The sequence below is a fragment of the Xenopus tropicalis genome, chromosome 8, assembly GCF_000004195.4.
Source record: "Xenopus tropicalis strain Nigerian chromosome 8, UCB_Xtro_10.0, whole genome shotgun sequence".
NCBI classification, from domain to species: domain Eukaryota; kingdom Metazoa; phylum Chordata; class Amphibia; order Anura; family Pipidae; genus Xenopus; species Xenopus tropicalis.
This window is the reverse complement of record NC_030684.2, coordinates 88,193,297-88,217,513: the sequence shown is the minus strand read 5'-3', so window position 1 is coordinate 88,217,513 and position 24,217 is coordinate 88,193,297. Positions and strand designations below refer to the sequence as shown.

The 24,217-nt window shown below is 37.9% G+C and overlaps 1 protein-coding gene across 1 annotated transcript in view; it reads right to left on the bottom strand.

The window, feature by feature from the left end:
* ppp4r4 (protein phosphatase 4, regulatory subunit 4) overlaps positions 1–23,868 on the bottom strand; it is a 64,950-nt gene extending 41,082 nt beyond the window's left edge. Inside the window, exons 1-2 of the mRNA XM_002933213.5 lie at positions 23,035–23,868; positions 21,576–21,649 (exon numbers count right to left, since the gene is read on the bottom strand). Of these exons, the coding sequence (XP_002933259.3) occupies positions 21,576–21,649; positions 23,035–23,181 (221 nt within the window). The 5' untranslated portion in view covers positions 23,182–23,868. The remainder of the gene's footprint in view (positions 1–21,575; positions 21,650–23,034) is intronic.
* Positions 23,869–24,217: the final 349 nt, after the last annotated feature.

Here is a 24,217-nt window from a genome sequence, read left to right as displayed (position 1 = left end):
CTGAAATCTCTCTCCCCTTCCTGTAGGTGCCAGTGGCAGCCTTCCTATTCTCTGAGCATGTGTGTAACTTGATCCTGTTCTGAGCTACACATGCCCACCAGCCAATCAGAAGCAAGGAGGGAAAGGAAGGGAGAATACCTTTTTAGAGATGGATGCCTGTTCTAGAAAATGTGAAGTAAGTGTGACTGAGTAAATATTTGATTAGGTGAGCCAAAAGTGTGGCGTTTTTACTAAACAATAGGAGGACTATTGGGCAGTATGCCTTTTAAATTTTGACTTGCATTCTCCTTTAAGTCCTATGGAAGGCTTCCAAAATCATGCATTGAAGTTTCAAAGCCAAGGTTTCATGCCGTTTACGATCGTTTGGATCCGAAAATTTTGTGACCTTCGGTTCGCAACCACAATATTTTCGCACAATTTTCACACATCAGAAATTATCGTGGTTACTGCAAATTTTTTCCAATCATGCTTTTCATTAGCCCAAAATTCATGCTTTAATGAATGGGCCCCTTATTGTTGCTGAATCTGGTAGTCTCTGGAATCCTAAAACTAATATAAATGCAACCACACATATCTTTTCCTGTATCCAATGTCACTGCTTTTGCAATCAATTTCACAAAACAGCTTGGTCTTGTTTGTCATTCAAGGTGGTTATTTAGTCATGCAAGTGGCTTGTTCATATTATACAGTTTATAGGCTTACAGACAAATGATTTGATTATTCATTTGACAAGTTTACTGTAAGAAATGTATTTATGGAAAAGGGAAATATTTACTCCCACAATCTCGTTACTGATTGAATTCAGGATGTCAGATATGTCAAATGTTTAGATAATGTGCAGCTGATTATATTAAGTGTTCCACAATGATTTATGAAAAATCTAGGAATGGCCAGCTGTATAAATAGTGTCAGACAAGCAATATAAGCATCACAAGAAGACTGAGGTACAGCCACCACCTAGGGACAACAAAGTTTATGTCACTTCGTTCACCTCACCCCCACCCAATGCTTAGGTCTGCAGGAAAAAATGCTCTAACATTTGTTCAAAAACAAACACTCTTAAATGTGTGTAATAAGTGAGTCAATGTGATATTTTCCTAGTCTGGCCCTTTAAGAATATTGGGTAGGAATCATTTGAATGCATTTCTACAGGGATTGTTGGCAGACAATGTACATTCAACTCTGATCAGAGATAAGTTAAAGGTGTATGGGTCACTGTGAACATTTTCTGTGAGTCGGTAAGGAGCTGTGATGGGAGGTTGATATATTATTAGAATTTAGAACATCAGTTTAGGAGTAATTAACAGTACCTATGATTACTTAAGACTATTTAGAAAACATTTTGTTATAAACTTTCCGTATTTAACACAGAGAGATTGGTTCTCAACACGGAGAGCTGTTCTTTTCCTGGAAAACAATACTTCATTGCTATGAATCAGTGTCCCCAGTGCTCAAATGTACATATGCTGCATGTTTTTAAGTAAAAATAATTTTCATCAGGTGGGTCTCTTAAACATGGCAGTCATCTTGTTATATTCAGAAAGAAAACTGTGCACAACTGAAATTGTTTTCAGAATAGTATTTTTAATACAGTAAATCCCGCCACCCTGATACGTTTATATGTGTGATTTGAAATACAACTAGAAATTGAAATACAACTGTGAAATTGCATCAATTATTGCACCAATTTGCAAGAAAAAAAGAAAGAACATAATAACTTTCAGTCTTACAATAAACACTTATGAGCCAATAAATACATATGGGGAGCTAAAGTGAATAGTCAGTCAGACTGCTGTCAAGACAAAAAAAGATAACATGAAGAGGCAAGAGGTTGGGGCAGGCAGCAGACACCAGGAATAAGCACAAAACAGGAAACAGTAGCTAAACCCCACTTTAAGGAATTCAGTTGCAAGTCTTTTTTTTATCTCTCATTTTAAGAATTCTACCTCTAGTGGAAAGATAACATGTAATTTACACATTTATTATACCTTTGTTTCACTAGTATTTTGTTAATGTAAAAAAATGAAATAAAATTTTAAGATTTCCCCTTAAAACCCATTAATAAAAATAATGAACTTTGCCTAATCATCTACTTTCAATATGTTTTCCAGTTATTCAAGTATTATTATAAATGTCACACATGCTTCTCTTATTTAAATAAGCCTAACATACCTTTCCTTATCCAAAATACTTGCCCCCTCTATGGCTTACCCACAATCTACTGCTGTCATTGTCTGTCCTTTTGCAATCTGCTTTTATGTCTTTCCTGTGTCTGGGTGGGTTTCCTTCAGGTGCTCCAGTTTCCAGCCATATACTATATACAAAACCATACAGGCATGTTCATTAGACCCTGATGAAATTGCCCCAAGGTGCTTGTGGTAGTAACCACAGAGCCCAACGTTTAGGAAACTTATATATCTCTGTAAAGGACTGCATAATATGTTGGTGCTATATAAAATACAGTAATAATAATGGTCTCTCAGTTAAATTTAAAAATACATCAGAACATTTATTAAAAAAAAAAGAGTTTATATAATCCATGGTTCTCTTAACTTGTAGATCTCTAGCTTCCTTGGCATATATAACTGCAAGAGTGCCAGAGCTACTTCTAAACTGCTTCATATTATAAATCTCTCCTAGCCAAGACAGCAAGTGGCCATAAATACTCAGGAAGTTGAAGACATGCTTATGATGTTATATTACTGCCATTAAACCTGTTACAACATTTTCTTGTACATTCTTCTACATTTACTGAAACACTGCACTAATTATACAAGACCCATGAAGCCAAGCTCCAAGCTATTTATTGCATCCCCATTTCCAGCAGTTAATCTGTTAAACTAGATGAGCCATAAAACACATGGTGACGGTTACTGTATTGTCCCAATGTCTAGTAACAGTGGGTTACCATGGCATTTGCTAAGAGAAAGTGCAGAACAACCAAAAGTGAGCATTGTAATTTTGCTAACAGTAGGCGGAATCTGAATCCTTTATTCATTTTCTAGAAGAAAAATTTTACACTCTGCTAATCAAAATATTATATAATATATATATATATATATATATATATTATCTTAAACAGCTATGAAATACACAGAGTTGATAAAATAATCACATTTCATTGCCCTATGGCACATGAGACTTTTAGCAAGTAACGCAGATCTGGACTTTGGCTACTAATAAGGTGAGGTCAGATGTGAAGTAAGTTACCACAAAAATACTTAACACTGCACATTAGTGTCAATATAGTGGTTTTGCAGGTATTACACGGAAAGTAGAAGTGAAGGGGTCACTCCAAACTCATGGTGTGCCTATGTGGGAGCAACTGCCTGTTCCAAAGGGAGAGGTACTTTGGGGCAGGTAGCGCTACCTGGGGAAACTGAAAGAGCTCTGGGGAAAGGAGTTTGCAAGGACTGAACTGGGAAAGGGTATTTTCTATAGGAGTGGAGTGTGGAACTGTGTCCTCAGAGAGACTGAGCCAGTAGTGGCTAAACCCAATCCAGGTTTCCCAAAGCAGGGTTTATTACTGTTTGCATGTGTAGGGAACTTGTACCTTTTCTAACTTTGTGGTCCCCTAGTATTTGGACAGCTATGAAGGGTCCTTAATGTAATGGGAAGTAAGTCCCTTGTTTCTGGGTCAAAGCATGACGTCTTGTGCAGTTCCACAGTTTGGCCATAAGGTGGCACTGTGGTATAAAAGGCTGAGCAGCCATGAGGCTGGAGGCAATTTTGTGAAGTCTCTGCCTGAGCAAGCAGGCAGAGAGAGACTGTGGAATCTGGGAATAGGTAGGTCCAGACAGAATAGGGAGCTCCTGTTATAGGTCACACTAGGGGGGAGATTTACTAATCCACGAACGGTCCGAAGGCGTCCGAATGTGTTTTTTTTTTCGTAATGATTGGTATTTTTGCGACTTTTTCATCGACATTGCGACTTTTTCGTATGTTCCGTGATTTTTTAGTCACCGTTGCAACTTTTTCGTATATTTTCTGCGTCTTTTTCGTCGCCGTTGCGAAAAAATTGGATTGGTTTTTCTAGCGTGTACAATCGCTCAATACGAAAAAATCGTGACGGCGACAAAATAGTTGCGCAAAATACGATAAAGTCGCGGCGGCAACGAAAAAGTTGCGACATATACGAAAAAATTTCGACGGCTAAGAAAAAGTCGCAACATTTTCGTTTCCAATCCGATTTTTTCCCAAAGGTTCACCCCTGAAGGATACAGTCTCATCCTGAGTAAATTAAAGTGTGGTTTGTGGTAATAGAAGGGCTAATTTACTGCCAGAGAAGAGAGCAGGTTTATCATCACTGATGCATAGCTTATTTTCTGTGTATCTTTAATATGAAATAAATGACACAAATGCTAAACAAATTAACATTTACCTATTTTTTCCTGTTCAGTTTAAAATTGACACGTTTTTAATGTTTGTTTCAGCTGAGCCATGTATTCTTAAAGGTTCCCCCAAACAGCAGGGTGCAGCCAAATCATTATTTCCTTTTAATCTATCTATCAGCTCCAGCATCGAACCAAATTACTCACTGCATATAACAGGGGGAGTATAGGGAGGCAGGAAGAGAATAATTACTTTCCAAAACATGACTAATTTGAATGTTTTCAATTATCCTAGAGAGATTCAGTACTAATTGTGAAAGTACACATTTCTCCTTTACGTTAGGAAAATTGAAAATCATGTTTGGAAAAAATGTTTTATTCTCTTCATTTAGAAGAAACACATTCTCTTTTTTAGATAAAGTACAACAACTACATTGTCAGTGCAATACCCTATAACACTCATAGATAAGAAGTACATCCAAACCCTCATGGTGTCAAAGTTGTCAACACCACCACCCGAATTTGTCCTACCGGTTTTACAGGCTGTCCGTCCCTTATCCCTGCACGGTTAGGGACCAATGACATGCCGTGTGTGCAAGCAGAGGGGGCATTTAGCTGCTTCAAAAGCACAATTGCATGTGCAAAAATAAAATTGTGTGTACTTGGTTGACAGCTCTGTGGTGTATAAATTAGCGTTGGAGTAAAAATTGGCAGCATTGCTAATTTACACAGAAATGCAAGTGCAACTTGTGAGTACATCCTCACATTGCCCTTTTCATTGCTTGTACTAATATAACCTTTCCTCTTTCTTTGAACTACATACTTTGTTCATACCTGAACTACCTTTATAATTTTTTATTTTTTTATTAATTTTAATGAAAATAATGGATACATTTTATTTCAGCAATTCTGTTTCACTTTTTGGCGTTTCAAAGCATCTCAGTAAAACCTTACCAGTGCACATAACTTTAAATATAGCATGCAAACTGCCACATTAATTCATTAACTTCAAGTTAGTGAAGCCTATCCTTTCTGTTGGGAAGCTCTGGAATAGCAACATATGTAATGTATAAGCACTGCTATGTGAATAAGGACTTATGAAGTTAGAAAAATTTATTAGAAAAATCTAATATTGATAAATCACCTCCTTTGTGTACTAGTTTCTATAAAGGTTTAGTGGCCAAAATCTATGAGCACGTTGTCATTACTTAAGCATGATCCGTGACTCTTTTACAGAAAGATGATTAAAAATTACTCAAGAATATAAAAAAATGTAAACATTGTTTTTATTTACAAATCAAAAGAAGGATATGAAATAAGATGTGAGAACTAAAATGGCAAATAATGAACAAAATTAACTGAATGTAACTAAAGGTAAAACTGGGCAACTACTCCTCATGGTATACTCAATATAGGAAAAAGAGTCAGGGTAAAAAAGTAAAAACAGGGAAGAGCTTGCCTACAGTTGAACCCCAGCTTAAAGCATTGACTCAGGGAACTAACCACCTAGAATATGAGGTAGTGTACTAGTGGGTAGAAATGGAACTCAAATGTAAAAGAAGAAAAAATACTTGGAGAAAATGATTAAAATTATAAGTATTAAAATACTTATTATTACAGGCAACCTAACAATTCCTAACACCTAACAGTTCTTAGAAGTGAAATAGTTCCCTTTCCTGTGACTTTGGCCTTCAAGAAATTTATTAAAGGGACATGTCGGAAAATCAGCTTATAAGGGAAATGCTGCATAAAACCATAGCTATGAGGACCAAATGATATTAATGCAAACCGACAAAATGCCAAAAGTTAAGCTAGTCATATACTCTTGAATAAGTTAAGGATGATCACTTGAATATGACTTTTGACTGGTGTGCACCAAGGCAGAACACAAATATTTAGCCTCAGCTAATCAAACTGATCTTGGTAAACAAAGTTACTAAGAATACAAGATATTTCCACTCATAAACAAAAGTCAATCAGGATGAACATAAGCAGCACACAAAAACAGGCATACACGGATGTTTTTTTCTTAAAGAGATACTGACACCAGAAATTAAACCTTTTTTTACATCTATCATAACATTGTCTTTGCATGACCTTCATTTTTGCCATAAAAGTATTTGCCCAATGCTTTTATATTACCTGTCTGATCCCCCATGTTCCCCTATACGGGGGCAGCCATATTTGTGCAGCAGTAGGCTGTTAGCATTAGAAGCTATAACTGACAGGCTGAGAAGGGACAGTCAGGTTGGTAAAACAGTCAGGTTTAGGAACTTCAAGTAACAATTATTTACAAAAGCAAATCTCTCAGCGAAAATCAATCAACATGACCTATAGGCAACTTTTTATGTACATTCATATTTTGAGGAGTCATTTTATAGTGTCAGTATCACTTTAAGTGATTGATTTCTACATATTACAAAGAAACTGAGCCACACCTTTAGCCAATGTTACACAAACAACGCTTGCAAGGCTACTAAAGTAGGGACACATCAATGCCCTGGGGAATGCCCTGAGTAGGTGACACAGCACTAAGCTGGTTGCAGGGATGCTGCTCCTCCAAATGCCAATGCAGTAGCATATCAAGTGGATAGAAAACACCCAATGCAGGATGCTTCTGCTTCCCTCATATACAGGTAATTAACCCCTGGATCCCCAGCCCTCAAAGCAAACCTCTTTAATACAGGAACTGGAAGGAGAAAAGGGGCTTTTAAACCTTTTTATTTTTTATGTCATCCAGGGTCGGACTGGGCCGGCCGTAAAAAAACGTGAAAAAATAACTAATTCTTCTACTCGAATGCTAGATTATTTTTAAAAAAAAGCAGAGTGCGGGAACAGATCGGAGGTCGGCCTGAAAAAATGTCAGTCTGCTCCACTCTGTGTGCCTGCACTCAGGCGGTTATTGCAGACTTAAGTGCAGGCGCATGGTGCAACATAGCCAAGCAGATCTGCTTCTCTCAGCCTAAAAGGAAAAATGCAGGGCTGAGAGAAGCAGATATACACACCATGGGGGCACATTTATCAAAGTCTGAATTTCAGACATTAAAAAGCTCTCAAAAAAAGCAAATTTCCAATTGTGGTCGTACAAAAATATCATGGTACGATCTGAAATTTTCGTATCCGAACGATCGTAAAATGCGCGAAAAACTTTCTGACTTTGAAACTTCTGTTTCTCTCAAAGGACTCAATGGCACTCTGCAGCTCCAACCTGGCTAAAGGAAAGACACAATACCGAAGCTTGAACTAAACTTTCATACTCGCTGCGACATATGATTTTGTCGCACAAATTGTCACAAAGTACAAAAAGTTGAGCAAATTAACGAAAAAAATTGCAGAAAATACGCAGAGTTCTAAAACTTGGAAAAAATAAGAATTTTTATTATTCTGCCTCAATTGTACATTGATGAATGTGTCCCCATGTGTCCTTGCCCTAAAACCAGGTATAGACTACCAGGAATAGTAATAAATCCTTTTCCTAATGTATTTCGAAATCTACGCACCATTATGACAGTCTCTAAACTTAATTTAAAAAAAAAACAGTATAACCCATTGCGCAGTGTAGTATATAGGGCTTGTGTTAAACTTTTTGCCAATTGTTTTTAATTAAGAAACATCCCTTGTGCTTATGGGGCAAAGACTGAGATTGAAAGCAGCATTACTTAGGGGCGTATATATTATGCTGTGTAAAACTAATTCGCCAAAAAACAGAGTAAAATGCTGTGTAAAATAAATGTAAAAGATCGCCGTCTGAATGCCGCATATTAAGCCGTTATTTTCCATAAGTTCCGGTGGAAGAAAAACCGCATAAAAAAATTACGCCGATTTTATGCCGTTTTTACACGGTGAAGCTTGGCAATGTGTGGCGAATTTTCTCGCCGTCTTTTACACAGCATAATAAATATGCCCCTTAGTGTGCAGTTGGTGTAGCGTTGATGTAAATATTTAGTCTACAGAATCATTCTACAACCCGGATTCCAAAAAAGTTGGGACACTAAACAAATTGTGAATAAAAAAACGCAATGATGTGGAGGTGCCAACTTCTAATATTTTATTCAGAATAGAACATAAATCACGGAACAAAAGTTTAAACTGAGAAAATGTACCGTTTTAAGGGCAAAATATGTTGATTCAGAATTTCATGGTGCCAACAAATCCCAAAAAAGTTGGGACAAGTAGCAATAAGAGGCTGGAAAAAGTAAATTTGAGCATAACGAAGAGCTGGAAGACCAAATAACACTAATTAGGTCAATTGGCAACATGATTGGGTATAAAAAGAGCTTCTCAGAGTGGCAGTGTCTCTCAGAAGCCAAGATGGGTAGAGGATCACCAATTCCCACAATGTTGCGCAGAAAGATAGTGGAGCAATATCAGAAAGGTGTTACCCAGCGAAAAATTGCAACGATTTTGCATCTATCATCATCAACTGTGCATAACATCATCCGAAGATTCAGAGAATCTGGAACAATCTCTGTGCGTAAGGGTCAAGGCCGTAAAACCATACTGGATGCCCGTGATCTCCGGGCCCTTAAACGACACTGCACCACAAACAGGAATGCTACTGTAAAGGAAATCACAGAATGGGCTCAGGGATACTTCCAGAAACCATTGTCAGTGAACACAATCCACCGTGCCATCCGCCGTTGCCAGCTGAAACTCTACAGTGCAAAGAAGAAGCCATTTCTAAGCAAGATCCACAAGCTCAGGCGTTTTCACTGGGCCAGGGATCATTTAAAATGGAGTGTGGCAAAATGGAAGACGTGGTCAGACGAGTCACGATTCGAAGTTCTTTTTGGAAATCTGGAACACCATGTCATCCGGACCAAAGAGGACAAGGACAACACAAGTCTCTGATGGTATGGGGTTGCATGAGTGCGTGTGGCATGGGCAGCTTGCATGTCTGGAAAGGCAGGATCAATGCAGAAAAATATATTCAGGTTCTAGAACAACATATGCTCCCATCCAGACGTCATCTCTTTCAGGGAAGACCCTGCATTTTTCAACAAGATAATGCCAGACCACATTCTGCATCAATCACAACATCATGGCTGCGTAGGAGAAGGATCCAGTCCAGATCTTTCACCTATAGAGAACATTTGGCGCATCATAAAGAGGAAGGTGCGACAAAGAAGGCCCAAGACGATTGAACAGTTAGAGGCCTGTATTAGACAAGAATGGGAGAGCATTCCTATTCCTAAACTTGAGAAACTGGTCTCCTCGGTCCCCAGACGTCTGTTGAGTGTTGTAAGAAGAAGGGGAGATGCCACACAGTGGTGAAAATGGCCTTGTCCCAACTTTTTTGGGATTTGTTGACACCATGAAATTCTAAATCAACATATTTTTCCCTTAAAATGGTACATTTTCTCAGTTTAAACTTTTGTTCCGTGATTTATGTTCTATTCTGAATAAAATATTAGAAGTTGGCACCTCCACATCATTGCGTTCAGTTTTTATTCACAATTTGTTTAGTGTCCCAACTATTAGCACATATTTATAAAGTGCCATTATACTGTGAAGCATGGTACAATAGAAGTGTGTATAAACATGTAGGATAGGTACAAAAATACAACTGATGCAAGAGGTAAAGACTGCACTGCTCAATAAAGCTTACAATCTAATGGGTGTTAAATTGTGGGACTATCAGTTTAAGAGACCGTGTTAGTCAGTCAGCCTGTATTTTGCTAGTCAGTAAGAGAGACCACCAAGACATTGTCAACATTGTAGGTGTTTTTTATTTTTTGGCATGCCAGTTTCAATTTTTGCTTTTTACTTGTGTATAGCCATCTCATTTTTTAATTAATTTTCAGAACATTATAGAAATATGAGAGTATCATGCATCAACAACAGCATTTGGAAAATTCACCCAAATTATTTATAAACCCTTCTTCATGCAAAAAATCCTTAATTATCTATTAACCTAACTAATTTAAGGCTATCCTGTCTGTGTTTTTAAGGAGTTCATTAAGTTTTAGACAGGGGGCCTCTTATCTAACTAGCAAAAGGTGAGTAACACTAATAAGATCCTCACACCCAATTTTACAAACTTTACATAACTTCCCCATGACATTTAATGCTGTAAGGAAGTCCATAATCTGATCTTAGTCAAACAAAACTAGGATTTATTGACTAATAACACGAATTACCGGTCTTACAAGTCTTTGGCTCAACAATTCCATTCAAGAAAGTACATTAAGTACAGAAAATAACTTACTTTGTAAAATCTTTGCAGAGATAAACTTTTAAAACATTTAAGAACACATTAGTTATAATAACTGTGTAAATAATTTATACAAAAAAATGGATAACCGCCTAGGACTAATTGAGAAGTGATCAATACAAATTACTTTGAGGTGCATAATCGTAGGGAAAAACACATCATGACAAACAGTTCATTCGCAGATACAGGTGTATAATAGGGATGCACCGAATCCACTATTTTGGGATCTGGCCAAACCCCAAATCCTGAAAGATTTGGCCGAATACTAAACCGAATCCGAATTTGTATATGCACATCAGGCTAGGATTCAGATTCAGTTTGACCAGGCATGTGGATTCCACCAGATCCGAATCCTGCTGAAAAATGCAGAATCCTGAACCAAATCCTGATTATGATATTTACTCTTTTTTTTAATCACAGTATGGATCAAATTCTAACTGCTCTAAATGTTCTTATCACAGCATGCGATTTAGAAATTTGATATCTACACTCCTTACACAATAACCGGTAATCAGTATTCTGCAAGTCATTTGCAAGACATTCTGAAGTGGTCATGGAAAGCAAGAACTACTAACAACACAAACACAGATACTGATCGTAGTCTTATAGTAGGATATTGAAAACAGACTACGATCAAAATGCCAAACAAAAGAGAATAAAAAATCTGGGCAGTAGAGGTCCAAAGGTATCTTATTAAAATGTACTCAGATGTTTGACTGTAGCAATCAAGAAATCAAGAAAAACAAAAGACACACATCCATTGAGTTCAAACTTTTTTTATTTAAATTAAATCTTCCTAAATGCTAGTTGATCCAGAGGAAAGAGAACAATCTTACTTATATCCATCTCCAAGTTGCTTTGGAGCAGGGATCCCCAACCCTCTGTACCCGTAAGCCACATTAAAATGTAAAAAGAGATGGGGAGCAATACATGAATTAAAAAAAAGTTCCAAGGGTGCCAAATATGGGCTGTGATTGGCTATTTGGTTGGTTTGTGGAGTGGCAGGAGATTCAGTTTATAAGTACATCTGGTTTTTATGCAACAAAAATGTGCCTCCAAGCCAGAAATTCAAAAATAACAACCTGCTTTGAGGCCACTGGGAGCAACATCCAAGGGGTTGATGAGCAACATGTTGCTCGGGAGCCATTGGTTGGGGATTCCTTCCTGACCCAAAGATCACAATAGTACCAGTCCATGGATTACCTTTGTACCAAAAGTACATTTCTCTGGCAACCTTGGCAAAGGAGCAGATATTTAGGTTTATGGCTAGCTTTAGTTCAATACATTAGTTTATTCTGATTCAGATAAGTGTCCTAATCTCACTTTTATAGCGAAATCTGCTAAAGCCCATCCTATTAAAATTTAATAAGCCTTGATTGCACAAAAATGCCTTGGAGGATTCATATTTTGCCAGCAATTGCACAGCATTTCTTGTTGTGACATATATACTTACCTTTATGCTTTAAGTATAAAGGTAAGTATATATATTATATCTGTTCATGACAAGCAAGGTGTTTTCTCTAGCAGCAGATAAAAGCCAGCAAACAAAATAACCAGCTACCCCATGTGTGTAGTGACAGACACCACCTCTCACTATATGCATTTCTGGCCAAAATCTGCACAGTGAAAGCAGATCTCATTAATTTCTGTTAATATATACTATAACCTGATATTGCCTTACTTCTGCTTTGTCCTGTGGGATTCGGAGTGTATATCTAAAAACTGTGGCATAAAGCAAGACAGTGCTTCTGTTGCTTGTCATAACCATGCAAGTAGACTCCTGCATCCCTTAGCACTCATTTGTGCCCTGAGGAACAGAAAATTATGCCTTTTGTATTCTGACTATAGTGTCTGTCAATTTAACGGAAAGAACTGATAGACCAATAAGTTTATTACACTCTGTGTTTAAAATTCAATATAATTTTATAATTGCTACCACTTAAGTGCAGCACAGCCATCAACAGTTAGTGATAAACTATAGCCACTGTGTAGAGGTAGCCTGACAGCGTCAAATGATATATTTTTTCCTGCTGCAAATGTAACCTTTTCATTTTGGATCATGGTATTTTTTTCTTTACAAACTTTCTGCAAATCAGAGTTAATTTTAGTTTGGATCAAAAAAAGCTGTTTGCATGCAGATACAAAAAGAAGTTGTGTTGACAGAGGGATTAAGCTAAGTGCAAACAGCATGCTTTCCCGCTGGGAGTCTATAATCTCGAAGCAATATTAAACTGAACTTGGCAGAAGCCTTCCAACAGGAAACCAAAAAAGTTCCATATTCAGCTGCTATACTAATTACAATACTCCTTAAATATTAATAAATTAAACACAGCAAGGTTTTTTAACTATTTTTTTTTCAAAAAGAACAGCAACTACAATTCAAAATACATTTCTTTTTATGTTTTCATGTCTATTGTAAAAGTTAGAAAATAAGCTTTTAAAAGAGGAGCAATTTGCATTTTAGCCATTGGTCTCGTTAACACATTATAGATGGGTAAAATGAGTGAAAGCTTCTCAGATTAAAGGGTTGCCATATGTTCTTTTGTATTTGGAGGAATAAAATACAATGCCTTCCAATTTTACCAGTGCAGCTTGGCATACCTCCCATTTCTGTAATAAGAGCCCAGAATTAAATAGCTTTTGTTGGCTGTAATTAAGTCAAACATATAGCCACAACATTTACATTATTTTCCTACAACCCGGGGGTCAGGAAATATTTATTAGCACAAAATGTAAAAATATAGTAAAGATACTGTTGGTCTGCAGTCCTATACAGAACATTATGGTAAACTGTAATGTCTATAGGACAATTTAGACCCACTAGCTCCAAATCTATATTCTTCAGTGGCTCAAAGACATTTGTTGTTATAAACAAAAATCTCCACAAATGTTCCAAAGGGCAATTAAAAGGGGATGCAGGAAACAGAAAGAATGTATTGCTTGTATTTTGTCTGTGCATGTATTTAGATGGCAGTGTTGAGCATGGAAATATGGCTCTTTCTGTGTGCACCTTGTGGACTTGCTACACATGAGTGCATATAAACAGGTGCATGCATCCACATACAGGGCTTTTTCTATACTGTGCAAGTATGTAGGGGATTGACTATGTTTGAGTAGATCCTGACAGTGTAGAAATGTATCCAGCATTTTTATATGTCCCAGGGTCTAGTTTTAGCAGGAACTAAGGCTCTGTAATTAAAGTGTAAAAAATAACCTAGTTAAATAATTTTTCACAGAACCTTCCCTAGCCCTGGTCAGCTCATGTATGTGTGTGTATTTGCACAGTTAACATATGTAAGCACAATGGAGCGAAGGGGATGGTATCACTCTCAGGGCAGCCAATATAAATGATAGGATGGTGACAGACGCCTTGCAGGCAGGTAACAAGCAGGAAGGGGCAGTGAAATTGAAACTCTAAACACTGTACTTAGGGACTCCCTGTATAGTAACTGTATTTTTAATACACATGCTACAGCTCACTATATTTTCATGGGGCTCTCTTTAAAATGTAACTGAATACAATAAACGTGTACTACTGTTTCTCAAAATATTTGTTTAAGAGGTTGGCAGTTACATTTATAACCATTCATACTGAAGTGGAGTTCAGTCTATTCACACAATGTAACTTCTTTACCTTCTTGTTGCTCACTTCTGAAAATAGCTAACTTATTGTATGTTAAACAATAGTGCTTGCGGCAAGCAGCAGTGGTCATTGTGTGTAAACAAAATGTTTCCTTGGGAATAGTCATGTTCCTCTCAAAGAGTGGACTGCAAAATTACTTTACACACACTCTGATGCTTTTGAGAAACACAGTTGCTTTACACAAATATTATAATATATATTATATCATGTGTAAACCTTTTAATAGGGAAACATTAAAGAGCAACAAAGGTATGCAAAATAAATAATTATCATACTGATATCAAGTACATTATAAAAAGCTGCTACAGAATTTCTTTACTGTAGAAGTTCAGCCAATACATTAATCCCTACTTACTCACCTTCATCCATGCTCTGTGTTGGTGACTTAATGCACATTATTTTTACATATTAGTTACATTTAATGCAGATTTACATACATTTATTGCACAATTAATACATTCCTCACGTTAACTGACAGATAATTTCTCATGCTCATTTCTAAAACTGGTCACTGGTGCACCAAGACATTACCCCTCTATCTCCCCTCATATTAGGGTTGCCCTTTACCACTTTAATGCCAGCCACATACCGAATCCATATCCTGCATGGTAAATTAGCAATAAATATAGATGTATGCTGCATGGCTAAACATAAAACAGTTCAGTCTGCAGAATGCATCTAATTAGCATATATATTATTTTCATGCTTGTGTGGCTCATCACACTTTTAATACACTTGAGCATGGCTCACAAGTAAAAAAGGTTGGGGGTAACTGCTCGAGGTTTTCAATAAAAGGGGCTGGTACATCCACATCTGCATACTGTTGGTCAGTTATGTGAAAACTAATGCATTCATGGCAACAAAATATCATGAAGAGATATCCAGAGATTTTGTTTCTGTGGAATGATGGGACAAGAGTACATTTAGTTCAGTATGCTGAAACACCTCTTTAGTGCCTTTCGAAGAATGAAGTCTATTCTACATTGTATCATTGCTAGAAAAGGATGGGGGGCATCAATTTAATTCTGTTCATTGCTTTTAAGGAATCTGTCTAAAATGTATGAATGGTTTGCTGTTCCTATGCAAACAAAGATTTAAGTGCTTAACACTTACACTGGAAGGCCAACCTACAACTCACTCAAATGGGAATAAATACAGCTCTCTCTGGCACTGAAATGATTAACAGAACATAACACAGCACATCTAGGACAATGGAACAGAAAATAGTAGCAGAAGAAGCCTCATGTGCTGATTAAATTAAATCTGCTTTTGACTGCAGGCTATTATAGTTTCTGCAGGGCTGAAAACAAGTGCATCTTATATAATGAGCATTGTGTCAGCAGCAGTTGTTTGTGCAGTGTTCAAGTACTTCAACTGCTGTAAGTACCCCTCCCATGATTTTTTTTTCAGTGCTTATATAGAGACGTGTTACAATGCAGCATTTCACAGACTGAGCACCATTATCTTGACCTATATCTCTGTGTATACTCTGAAATGGAAACATTTATTCTAATACCACATATTACTATTTTTATAGAAGATTTCTGGGTAAAATATACTTTACAACAGGGATTAATAAACTAGGATTGGGGAGCCAAATATGCTGTTTACCATGGTTATTATGATCCTTCTGGATATATTTCTTCCAACAAAAGAAAATAGTAATAAACCAGATGCATTACTAGCGATAAACACATTTTTAAGTTGGGACTTATTTGGGTCCTTTGAAAACATTTTATGCAATCTAATTGATCAGAAGTCAACATACCATAAGGAATGACCAATTAATCTCAACACCCTTAAGTGTCATATGTTCCATCCAATCTTATTTTTATTTTATAACCATCAATCCTTACATTATTGTAAGACCCCTATTTGTATAAACTATTAAAAAGTGCTACATTAATTGCTGGCCCTATAAAGATAAATTAAGCTGATGATAAACATGTGTAACCACATAATGGGAAATATGTAGCATACAGATTGCAAGAACTTGCTAATAGTTGAAAGGCAGGATGGATAAAGCAAAGGTCTTTGGTAACAAGGGTGTGGGGCTGATCACAAGTAATCCAGGCAAAAAGAAGCTCACAATTCATGGGACAAGCACAGCAGCAGTAGTTGTTATGGGCTTACAATACATAAAATTGCAATTTATTAAAAGGTCCAACCACTGGTGACCTGGGCCCCAAACTGAATTTGGCCCCCTACAGCACAACTTAAGATAAAAAATTGGAAAAAAGCGTACTATTACAGTAGAGGCAGTGCCTGTGGGACAGTAAAGTGTTTTGGAAACAGTGGGGTTCATTTCTTAACACTGGGCAAATAGCATTGGTAACCCATAGTAACCAGTCAGTGAATGGCTTTGTACAGCCAACTGCAGACAGAACAATAAAAGCAAAAATTGCAAAAGTGCCTATTGTTGAGAAATTAGAAAAAAACAAAAGTAATCAGTGCTGCTAATGCCATTGCCTTTCAGTTGTGTTTGAATTGCAGTTTCCAGCACCCAACAACAGGCAAACATGGTAATCTAATAAAAGGAGCAAAATTTACTTAGGTCTAGTCACACACTGCTAGCCAGCTAATTAGTTGCTATGGGTTATTAGAACAGTAACAAACTCTGCACCTTTTATTACATTACCCTGCCCCCAAAGACTTTTAGGGGCTCTGAGAGCTGCTCTATAATAATAGGCTATAGATTAAACAGTCCTGCTAAGTCTCTTTTGCAGAGCTGCAAAATATAAGCCAAGTCACTAAAAATTGGGCATGAGAATGGCTGATTTTTATTAAAAAAAAAAGTGTTTGAAGTAAAACTACATTATAAATAACTATATCTTTGTTAATAAATCTAAAACTACAAAGTGCCTGCTATCAGTAAAAAGTTGCAGAATGAATGCAAAACAAACAGAAGCAAGCCCCTTCTAAATGGCAGTTTCCATGGCTCCTTAGGAGAACCTGAACATCAGTAGGCTTCACACACTAAGTCACTTGGGGGTGCCAAAATGTTAGGCACCCCCAAGTGACTTAAATTGCTTACCTTGTACCCAGGGCTGGTGCCCCTGTTAGGAGAAAACAGCACCAACCCGGGGTACCTGCAGCGAGCGCTTCCTCCTGCCGTCTTCATGCTGCCGGCGAAATCCCTGGGCCGGCACATGCGCAGTAGAGTGAAAAGCCGACTTCTATGTTTAAGTTCGGCTTTTTTACTCTACTGCATATGCGCAAGCGCACGAATACGGAAGAGGAAGGGCTCGCAGTTACCCCGAGCTGGTGCTGTTCTCTCCTAACAGGGGCACCAGTCCGGGGTACAAGGTAGGCGATTTAAGTCACTTGGGGGTGCCTAACATTTTGGCACCCCCAAGTGACTTAGCCTTTCCTTCTCCTTTAAGAAAACAGAATAAAAAGCACAATTTATTACCCTAAATTGACAGCTTTTATATCCAGATTTGTTAAAAAGGCAGCATATTCTCCTGAAGTTCAATGAATTGGGTTGAACTGTATTGAACTCTTACCTATTGTTTTAATTAAGAAAAAAAGAGATGGAGAAAACATGTTTTCTTGTTATTTTTGCACTAAACAGGCCAAAGACGAATTAAAATGTAAGGAAAATATGGAGTTTTTTTTATAAAAAAAAAAATAAAAAAAATAAAAAAATAAGCACAATGCATTTTCAATATGTATAGTTTATTGTGCTTATGTTGAATAAAGGTGTATATAGGTGTATACTGCCCCTTTAAGAGGGTTATCATTATCTCAATACCCCAGTCCTAAGAATATGAAATTAATGTATGGCTTTTAAAGAAAAAATGTAACGATGTAAGGAAATAAGTATTTTACCAAAAGGAGGATACAGTGATAGCAATCTCACAAAGTCTCAGGAAAGGTACAGTGTATAATCCACATAGTGAAACATAGAGAAGATAAGAACACCTTCCAAACAGAGGAAAGGTTTGCAACACGTCAAAAAACATCCTGACTGACCCCTCACTGGCAGCCTTAAAATAGAGTCCATGGGAGACGGGCTTTCCGTAATCCAGAGCTTTCTGGATAATGGGTTTCCAGATAAGGGATCCCATACCTGTATATGTGTGTGAAATAAGAGCTTTTGCAGCTTACTGGTTAACAATAGATCCTCTACGTAATGCAATACAGCTCTGATGTTGTATTTCTCACGGGACCTGTAAGCATGTTGCATATTGCATTGAGTTATTAAGAGTATTCTATACTTGTTACTAAAGTTACTACAGAGTATTCTATGTATTCTTTACATAATAACTTGTCATATTAAGCTCCATTGCAATTCTAAATATTCACTGTCAGTTGTTCACAAGCTAATGCAAGGCACACTTGGTTTAAAAAGGAGTACTCAGTAATATAAATGCTGTCATGAAGCCAATAATATATTACTAATTTAATTTCTGTTAACACACATACCTATTGAAGTTGGCAAGGCTATCCAGTGTTGTAAAATTGTAAAGTACCTAAGGCTTGGAGCCACTTTAAAGTAGAAGGAAAGGTTCAATCACGGGGGGGGTGTCAAAAGTTAGGCACCCCTGAGTAATTGCAGTAACTTACTTGATACCCTTGGCTCCTGTTAGCAGAAAAATGCGCTGGCCAACCAACCTCTTTCTTCAAAATCCCAGGGCCGATAAATGAGCAGTAAAGTGAAAAGGCTGGATTTTTTGTTAAAGTTTGGCTTTACACTCCGTATGTGCACCCACACTAATACAGAAGATAGAGGAAGAGCACCACTCTTCACAAGTACCCTTGGCTAGTGCAGTTTTCTGCTAACAGGCCCAGGTTATCAGGTAAATGATGTGCCCGATGTTAGCACCCCAAGTAATTGAACCTTTCCTTCTCCTTTAATCCTATAATAAACACTGGTGTCTGACCCTTCTGAGCCAACATAGTGTACACAACACACCATGTGTATTTACCCTGCAAATTGTCAAATATACCTTTTGAAGACAAAACCCATGTTAATGCTGATAATAGGCATTTAGAATTAAAATGAACACTTTAATGGCATGTAGGGGTAACAAAGTTTATACACCTGCAGAAATACACTGGTGGAGCAAATGACAGGTGTACCATGGACTTTATGGAACCAGCTTTCTTTAGTGGGTGGTTCTCAGATTCTCTGGAAAGCAGAGGCACTTCAACCCCCAGAATCCATCACTTCACAATGGCACAAGATGAGGCAGGGGTTGCATTACACTGTGAGCTTAAGGGGGGAGGGAAACTAGACCAAGTGAGCAAGAAACAGACTAACATTATTTCTTTTTAATCTGTGGAATCTCTGGAATGTCTGTATTAGGGATGTACCAAATCCAGAATCCATGCTTCTGATGGAACCAAATCCTTAAAATCACATGACTTTTTATCACATAAACACAGAAATTGAACATTTTTCGCCATGCGCAGTTGTCTTAAAGAGAGCCTGTCACCCTAAGAAATAATTCCAAATTATTTTCTATATTGTTAGTTGAGAAAAATAAACTTTACTTACTCTATATAAATAATATAAATCTTGTTTCCTTCCATCTTGGAATTACTAAATCAAAGCAAGCAGGCAGGCACCATTTTGTGGGCACTGTTATGAAGGCAAGCTTTGTATCATACCAAAATCTTGTTTATGTGCCAGAATGGGGGACCAGATGCCCATGCCCTTGCACTGGCTACACAATTAGATGATGAGGAGGGAGGGGAAAAGTGAGATATGCAGTGTGATCTAGGTAGGGCTGAACGGAAAGCTAAAAGTATTGTGGGGCAGGGCAAGCAATATATGATTGACAGCTGTCAATTGCCTTTTAATTGCCTTTATAATGGGTTTGGATGTGTTAATATAAAAATGAAATTGGGTTTCATGTTTAATTTGAAAAGGACTTTTATTATACAGCTTTTAATGTCTGGGTGACGGGTTCTCTTTAATACCTCCCTTGTTGGATTCAGATTCAGTCCGGCACTTGCCCGAATATTTCACAAAGGATTTGGGGTTTGGCCCGGATCCTAAAATAGTGCATTTGGAGCATCCCTAGTCTGTATATAAAAAAATACATTTAATTTTCGAAGTTGAGAGAGTGTTTATGCGCAATTTCTACATAAACCTAAATAAATCAGCTCATGTAAAAAAGGTGGGTATATTTTCTGTCTAAAGGTTGCATTATAAAAAGAAAACTATTTTATCTAACATAATATCTATTTCTATTTAATTCTATTTCCTGTACAGGAAAAATGTTCTTCTTTTTTAATGCAGCGTTTGTAATCAGCTCTACTCTTTTTAGCCATTGTTTATCTGTTGCCTAAACAATGCCCCACCCGGTCTGTCATTTACAGTAGAACTTTCTATAACACATACTCATAAACTGCCCCAAAAGCTGGAAAAAATACAGATATTTTTACATAAAAATATCATACTTTTTACAAAATTTAAAAAGTGCAGACTAACTGAAAGTAAATATTTTATCCCTTTGAAGTGAAACTGACATGTTGAATTCAATGCTCTGACTTCTAATATTCTAATCAAATCCAAAACAAACATATAATTTTCTCCAGATAACTGACATCAATAAGATAAAAAATGCTATTTTTTCTTTTCTTTCTCTCTTTAAGCTGATACTTGTCATATGTTACATTTATTTTATTATTCAAACTATCAACATGCTAGAAGGCTCTGCAACAACCCACAAAGGGTACAACATGTACAAAGTGTTGTTTTTTTTAGTTGGAGGCCATATCACCTGCCTCTGATGAGGTTTTCTCCACATGGAAAAAATATATTTTTGGTAATAATCTATTAAAGACTAGGAAGACATTTTCACCTATGTTTAAAAATACAAATTTGAAGAAAAGAAATATTTCATGAACAGAAAAACATATACCTTTAAGAGCAAATTAAAGGAATATAGGCTATATTATTGAACATAATGTATTTTTATTTAGAAAAACATCTGATAATGTTGTTCTTGAAGAAAAAAAAATAACTTGACTAAGATAGGTGAGAGTATGGTGAAAATCTAGTGGAAACAGCCATTGACAAAATGACCCATTCTGTCTATCATTGTTCTAATTGTTTCCCAGCCCCATGTACCATTAATACTACCTAGAAGAAAAATATGGGTACATATATGTAGATGAAAAAAACAGTGGTGTGCAGACACAAGGACAAACTGACCATTATGGGCTATACTACCTTCCCAGTTAACTAATTAGCTGGATATACATATACTTTTTAGACATTTCCCCAAAGAAACTAAGCTATCGTCTGATAAAAACGAGCAAAAACCAATTTTTTTTCCTTGATACAATAACTTAAATAATGTTGGACAACAGATTTCAAAGGCTACTTAAAAATTATATTTTCCAAGTTGAAATATTTTACAGTGGAATATACCTGAGAAGGAATACAGCCCTTTCAATGTCATTTAGTTCTTCATCAACTGTTAACCTTTCAATTTCTTCAGGCGTCTGAAAAAAAAATATAAAACATATTTTCAGAATGATCTGTTATTTGTATATCCTTATGGGCCACTATACAGTAAACAAAAGGTCCAGATTAACTTTGGTTAGGGCATGGTAAAGCCTAAGATGGCCTTGAGTCATGGTTTCTTTTGATCAGATGACTATGATCATACTTATGTGCTTTCTCCTACCACAGCCATTCCTGTATAATTTAGTGGGCAGTTGTGCAAGAATGAAAATTCATGCTGAGTTAGAACTTCATATAAAGCATACACTAGAGAAAATAAAACAAGAAAAATCCACAATATTTCCAAAGGAAAAATTAAAATAAAGGTACTGTGGCCCATAAGGAAGTCTGTCCTTGACCAATGAAATGCATTGTGTCACTGCTGTTTTTAGCTCTGAAAGTGACTAGTGACATTAATGATTATCCTCATTTTTTTTTAGAACAGGGCTGAGGAGTTGGAAGCAATTTTGGGTATCTGGAATTATAGTTGGAGTCGGAGGTACCACAAACTAAGGAATTATTAGAGTGAGGGTCGAAGAATTTTTGTACCAACTCCACAGCCCTGCTTTAGCTTGGATATATTCTGCAGCACTACAAGGATTGATCATCACTGACATCAGTCCCTGCCATAGTGCAGTTTATAATGCCTATCACAGTCACACAAATAATACAAGCTGGGGTTGATGATGATGAGTCTGTGTGTTTTTAGAGGGTGGGACTGGGAGGAAACTGGACATTTTGAAATAAAAGAATGTAAATGGAAAAAAGTGTCACACAAAGAGCAAGCAAGCTTATATACTGCTGCTGGGGTGGTTTCTAGTGTTCCACATGATAGGCCACCAGTTGCCCTCAAATGTCTTTTAACAAACCCTGACTCTGGGATTTGTGGTGGGAAACTCATGTATGCAACCTTCAATCACCATCACAAATAGGTGGAACACAGAGCAAGAGTTGTTGAACTACAACTATATTGGACTCTCAGGTTGCTATTACAGATTCTAGCAGCAGTAGATCAACTATGACTGTGAAGTGTTAGTACCAGATCATCCTTTTCAAAGTGTGACTGAAGCAGGACAGAAAGTACAGTACAAAGGCGGTTAAGAGTAAGAACTAAATTGTGTTTGCTGCCCTGGAATCGAATGGTCGTTTCTAATAATAACTACAGATATATTTACCCTTGTATAAAACAAATAAATACAAATCTTCTATGGCTGATAATCAGTTTAGGTACAAGATGTACACTACTATCGACGCCCATGGTGTGTTCAGCTGAATTACTAACCAGCCTAACTGCGTGCTAATTTGAAATGGATCTGGATATAATGACTGGATCCAGCACCCCAACCGGTCTGTTCTACCCTGCGCCATCCTGTCCAAATGATACCTTGAGGCTTCTGCGGACCGGTCTCTCGATGATCGTCAGTCCCTCCAAGTCCTCTATGTAGCCAAACAAGCTGCCCTGGCTGAAATCCATCCTAAAGAAGCCGGTGGGATGCATGGGAGAATCTGCGAGTCTAACTGGGCAAAACATGAGTAGGCAAAGAAGCCAAGAGAGAGCTTCACATGGCAGCGCCCGAAGAAGATCCGAGCAGGGGAATGAGGGGCGGAGGCGGGGGGAATAGAGAAGGAGGTGCGAGGGGAAATCAGCAGCAGCAGCGCGATGCCATCGGGGGTAACTGGCAAGGGCTCAGCTGGCCCCACTGCTGACACACCTAGTATTGGTGCAGTGTAGGGAGTAAGGAGTGGTTAGCAGCCTGCTGCCGGATCCCTAATCCCGGGAGTGATGCCCTTGGGTGCCAGGCTAACACCTGCTTCTCTGATGCTCGCTGTGCTTCAGCCACCGCAACGACATTGACTTTACAAGAGCGCCATGCGTGGGCTGCCCACAGCTATGCCAGTCCTACGCGAGTCCCGTAGGCTGCAACATTCACACGCTGCCAGAAGCATTCATTGGAGCTGTCATGCGTGGGCAGACGCCTTCGCCTCCTCTTTTGCGTGGGATCCGTGGGCTGCCGCTTTCACCCAGTGCCAGGGACATGGGATCCCCTCAGCAGCGACACGGCGTATGTAGCGTTTGGCAGCGCGGCTGCAGGGACAGCAGGCGAGAGAGGGGTTTGGGGGAGGATCAGTATAAGCGGATCAGAGAGGCCAGAGAGCAACGCGTGCTATGGTGCTTCCCGTTCCCATAGCAACGCGCCGCTACAGCGAACCCCGCGGCGCAAACTTCCTCGCTGTGACGTCAGTATAGTGAGCGCCTTTCCCCCTCCCACCTGAAGGGACGGGAAACCCAAATGGTTCCACTACACTTCGTGCCCCTTTGGCCTTTCCCTGTCACCACTCACTCGTTATTTTACTTGGCGAGGGTAACAAGGTCACATGAGTACGCTCACAAACCCTGGCAACTTCTTTATATTGTATGAACGTGGCGATAAAAACAAGAAAAGTCGCAAATCAACAGCTGCTTCTCTCCCTGTGTAAATAGTCTTGGAAACCAATGGCCCAAAGTCGTTTAACCAGCTAGAATCCTCCAATCAGACATCTGTTTTAAGTAGTAGGACAGCCAGATT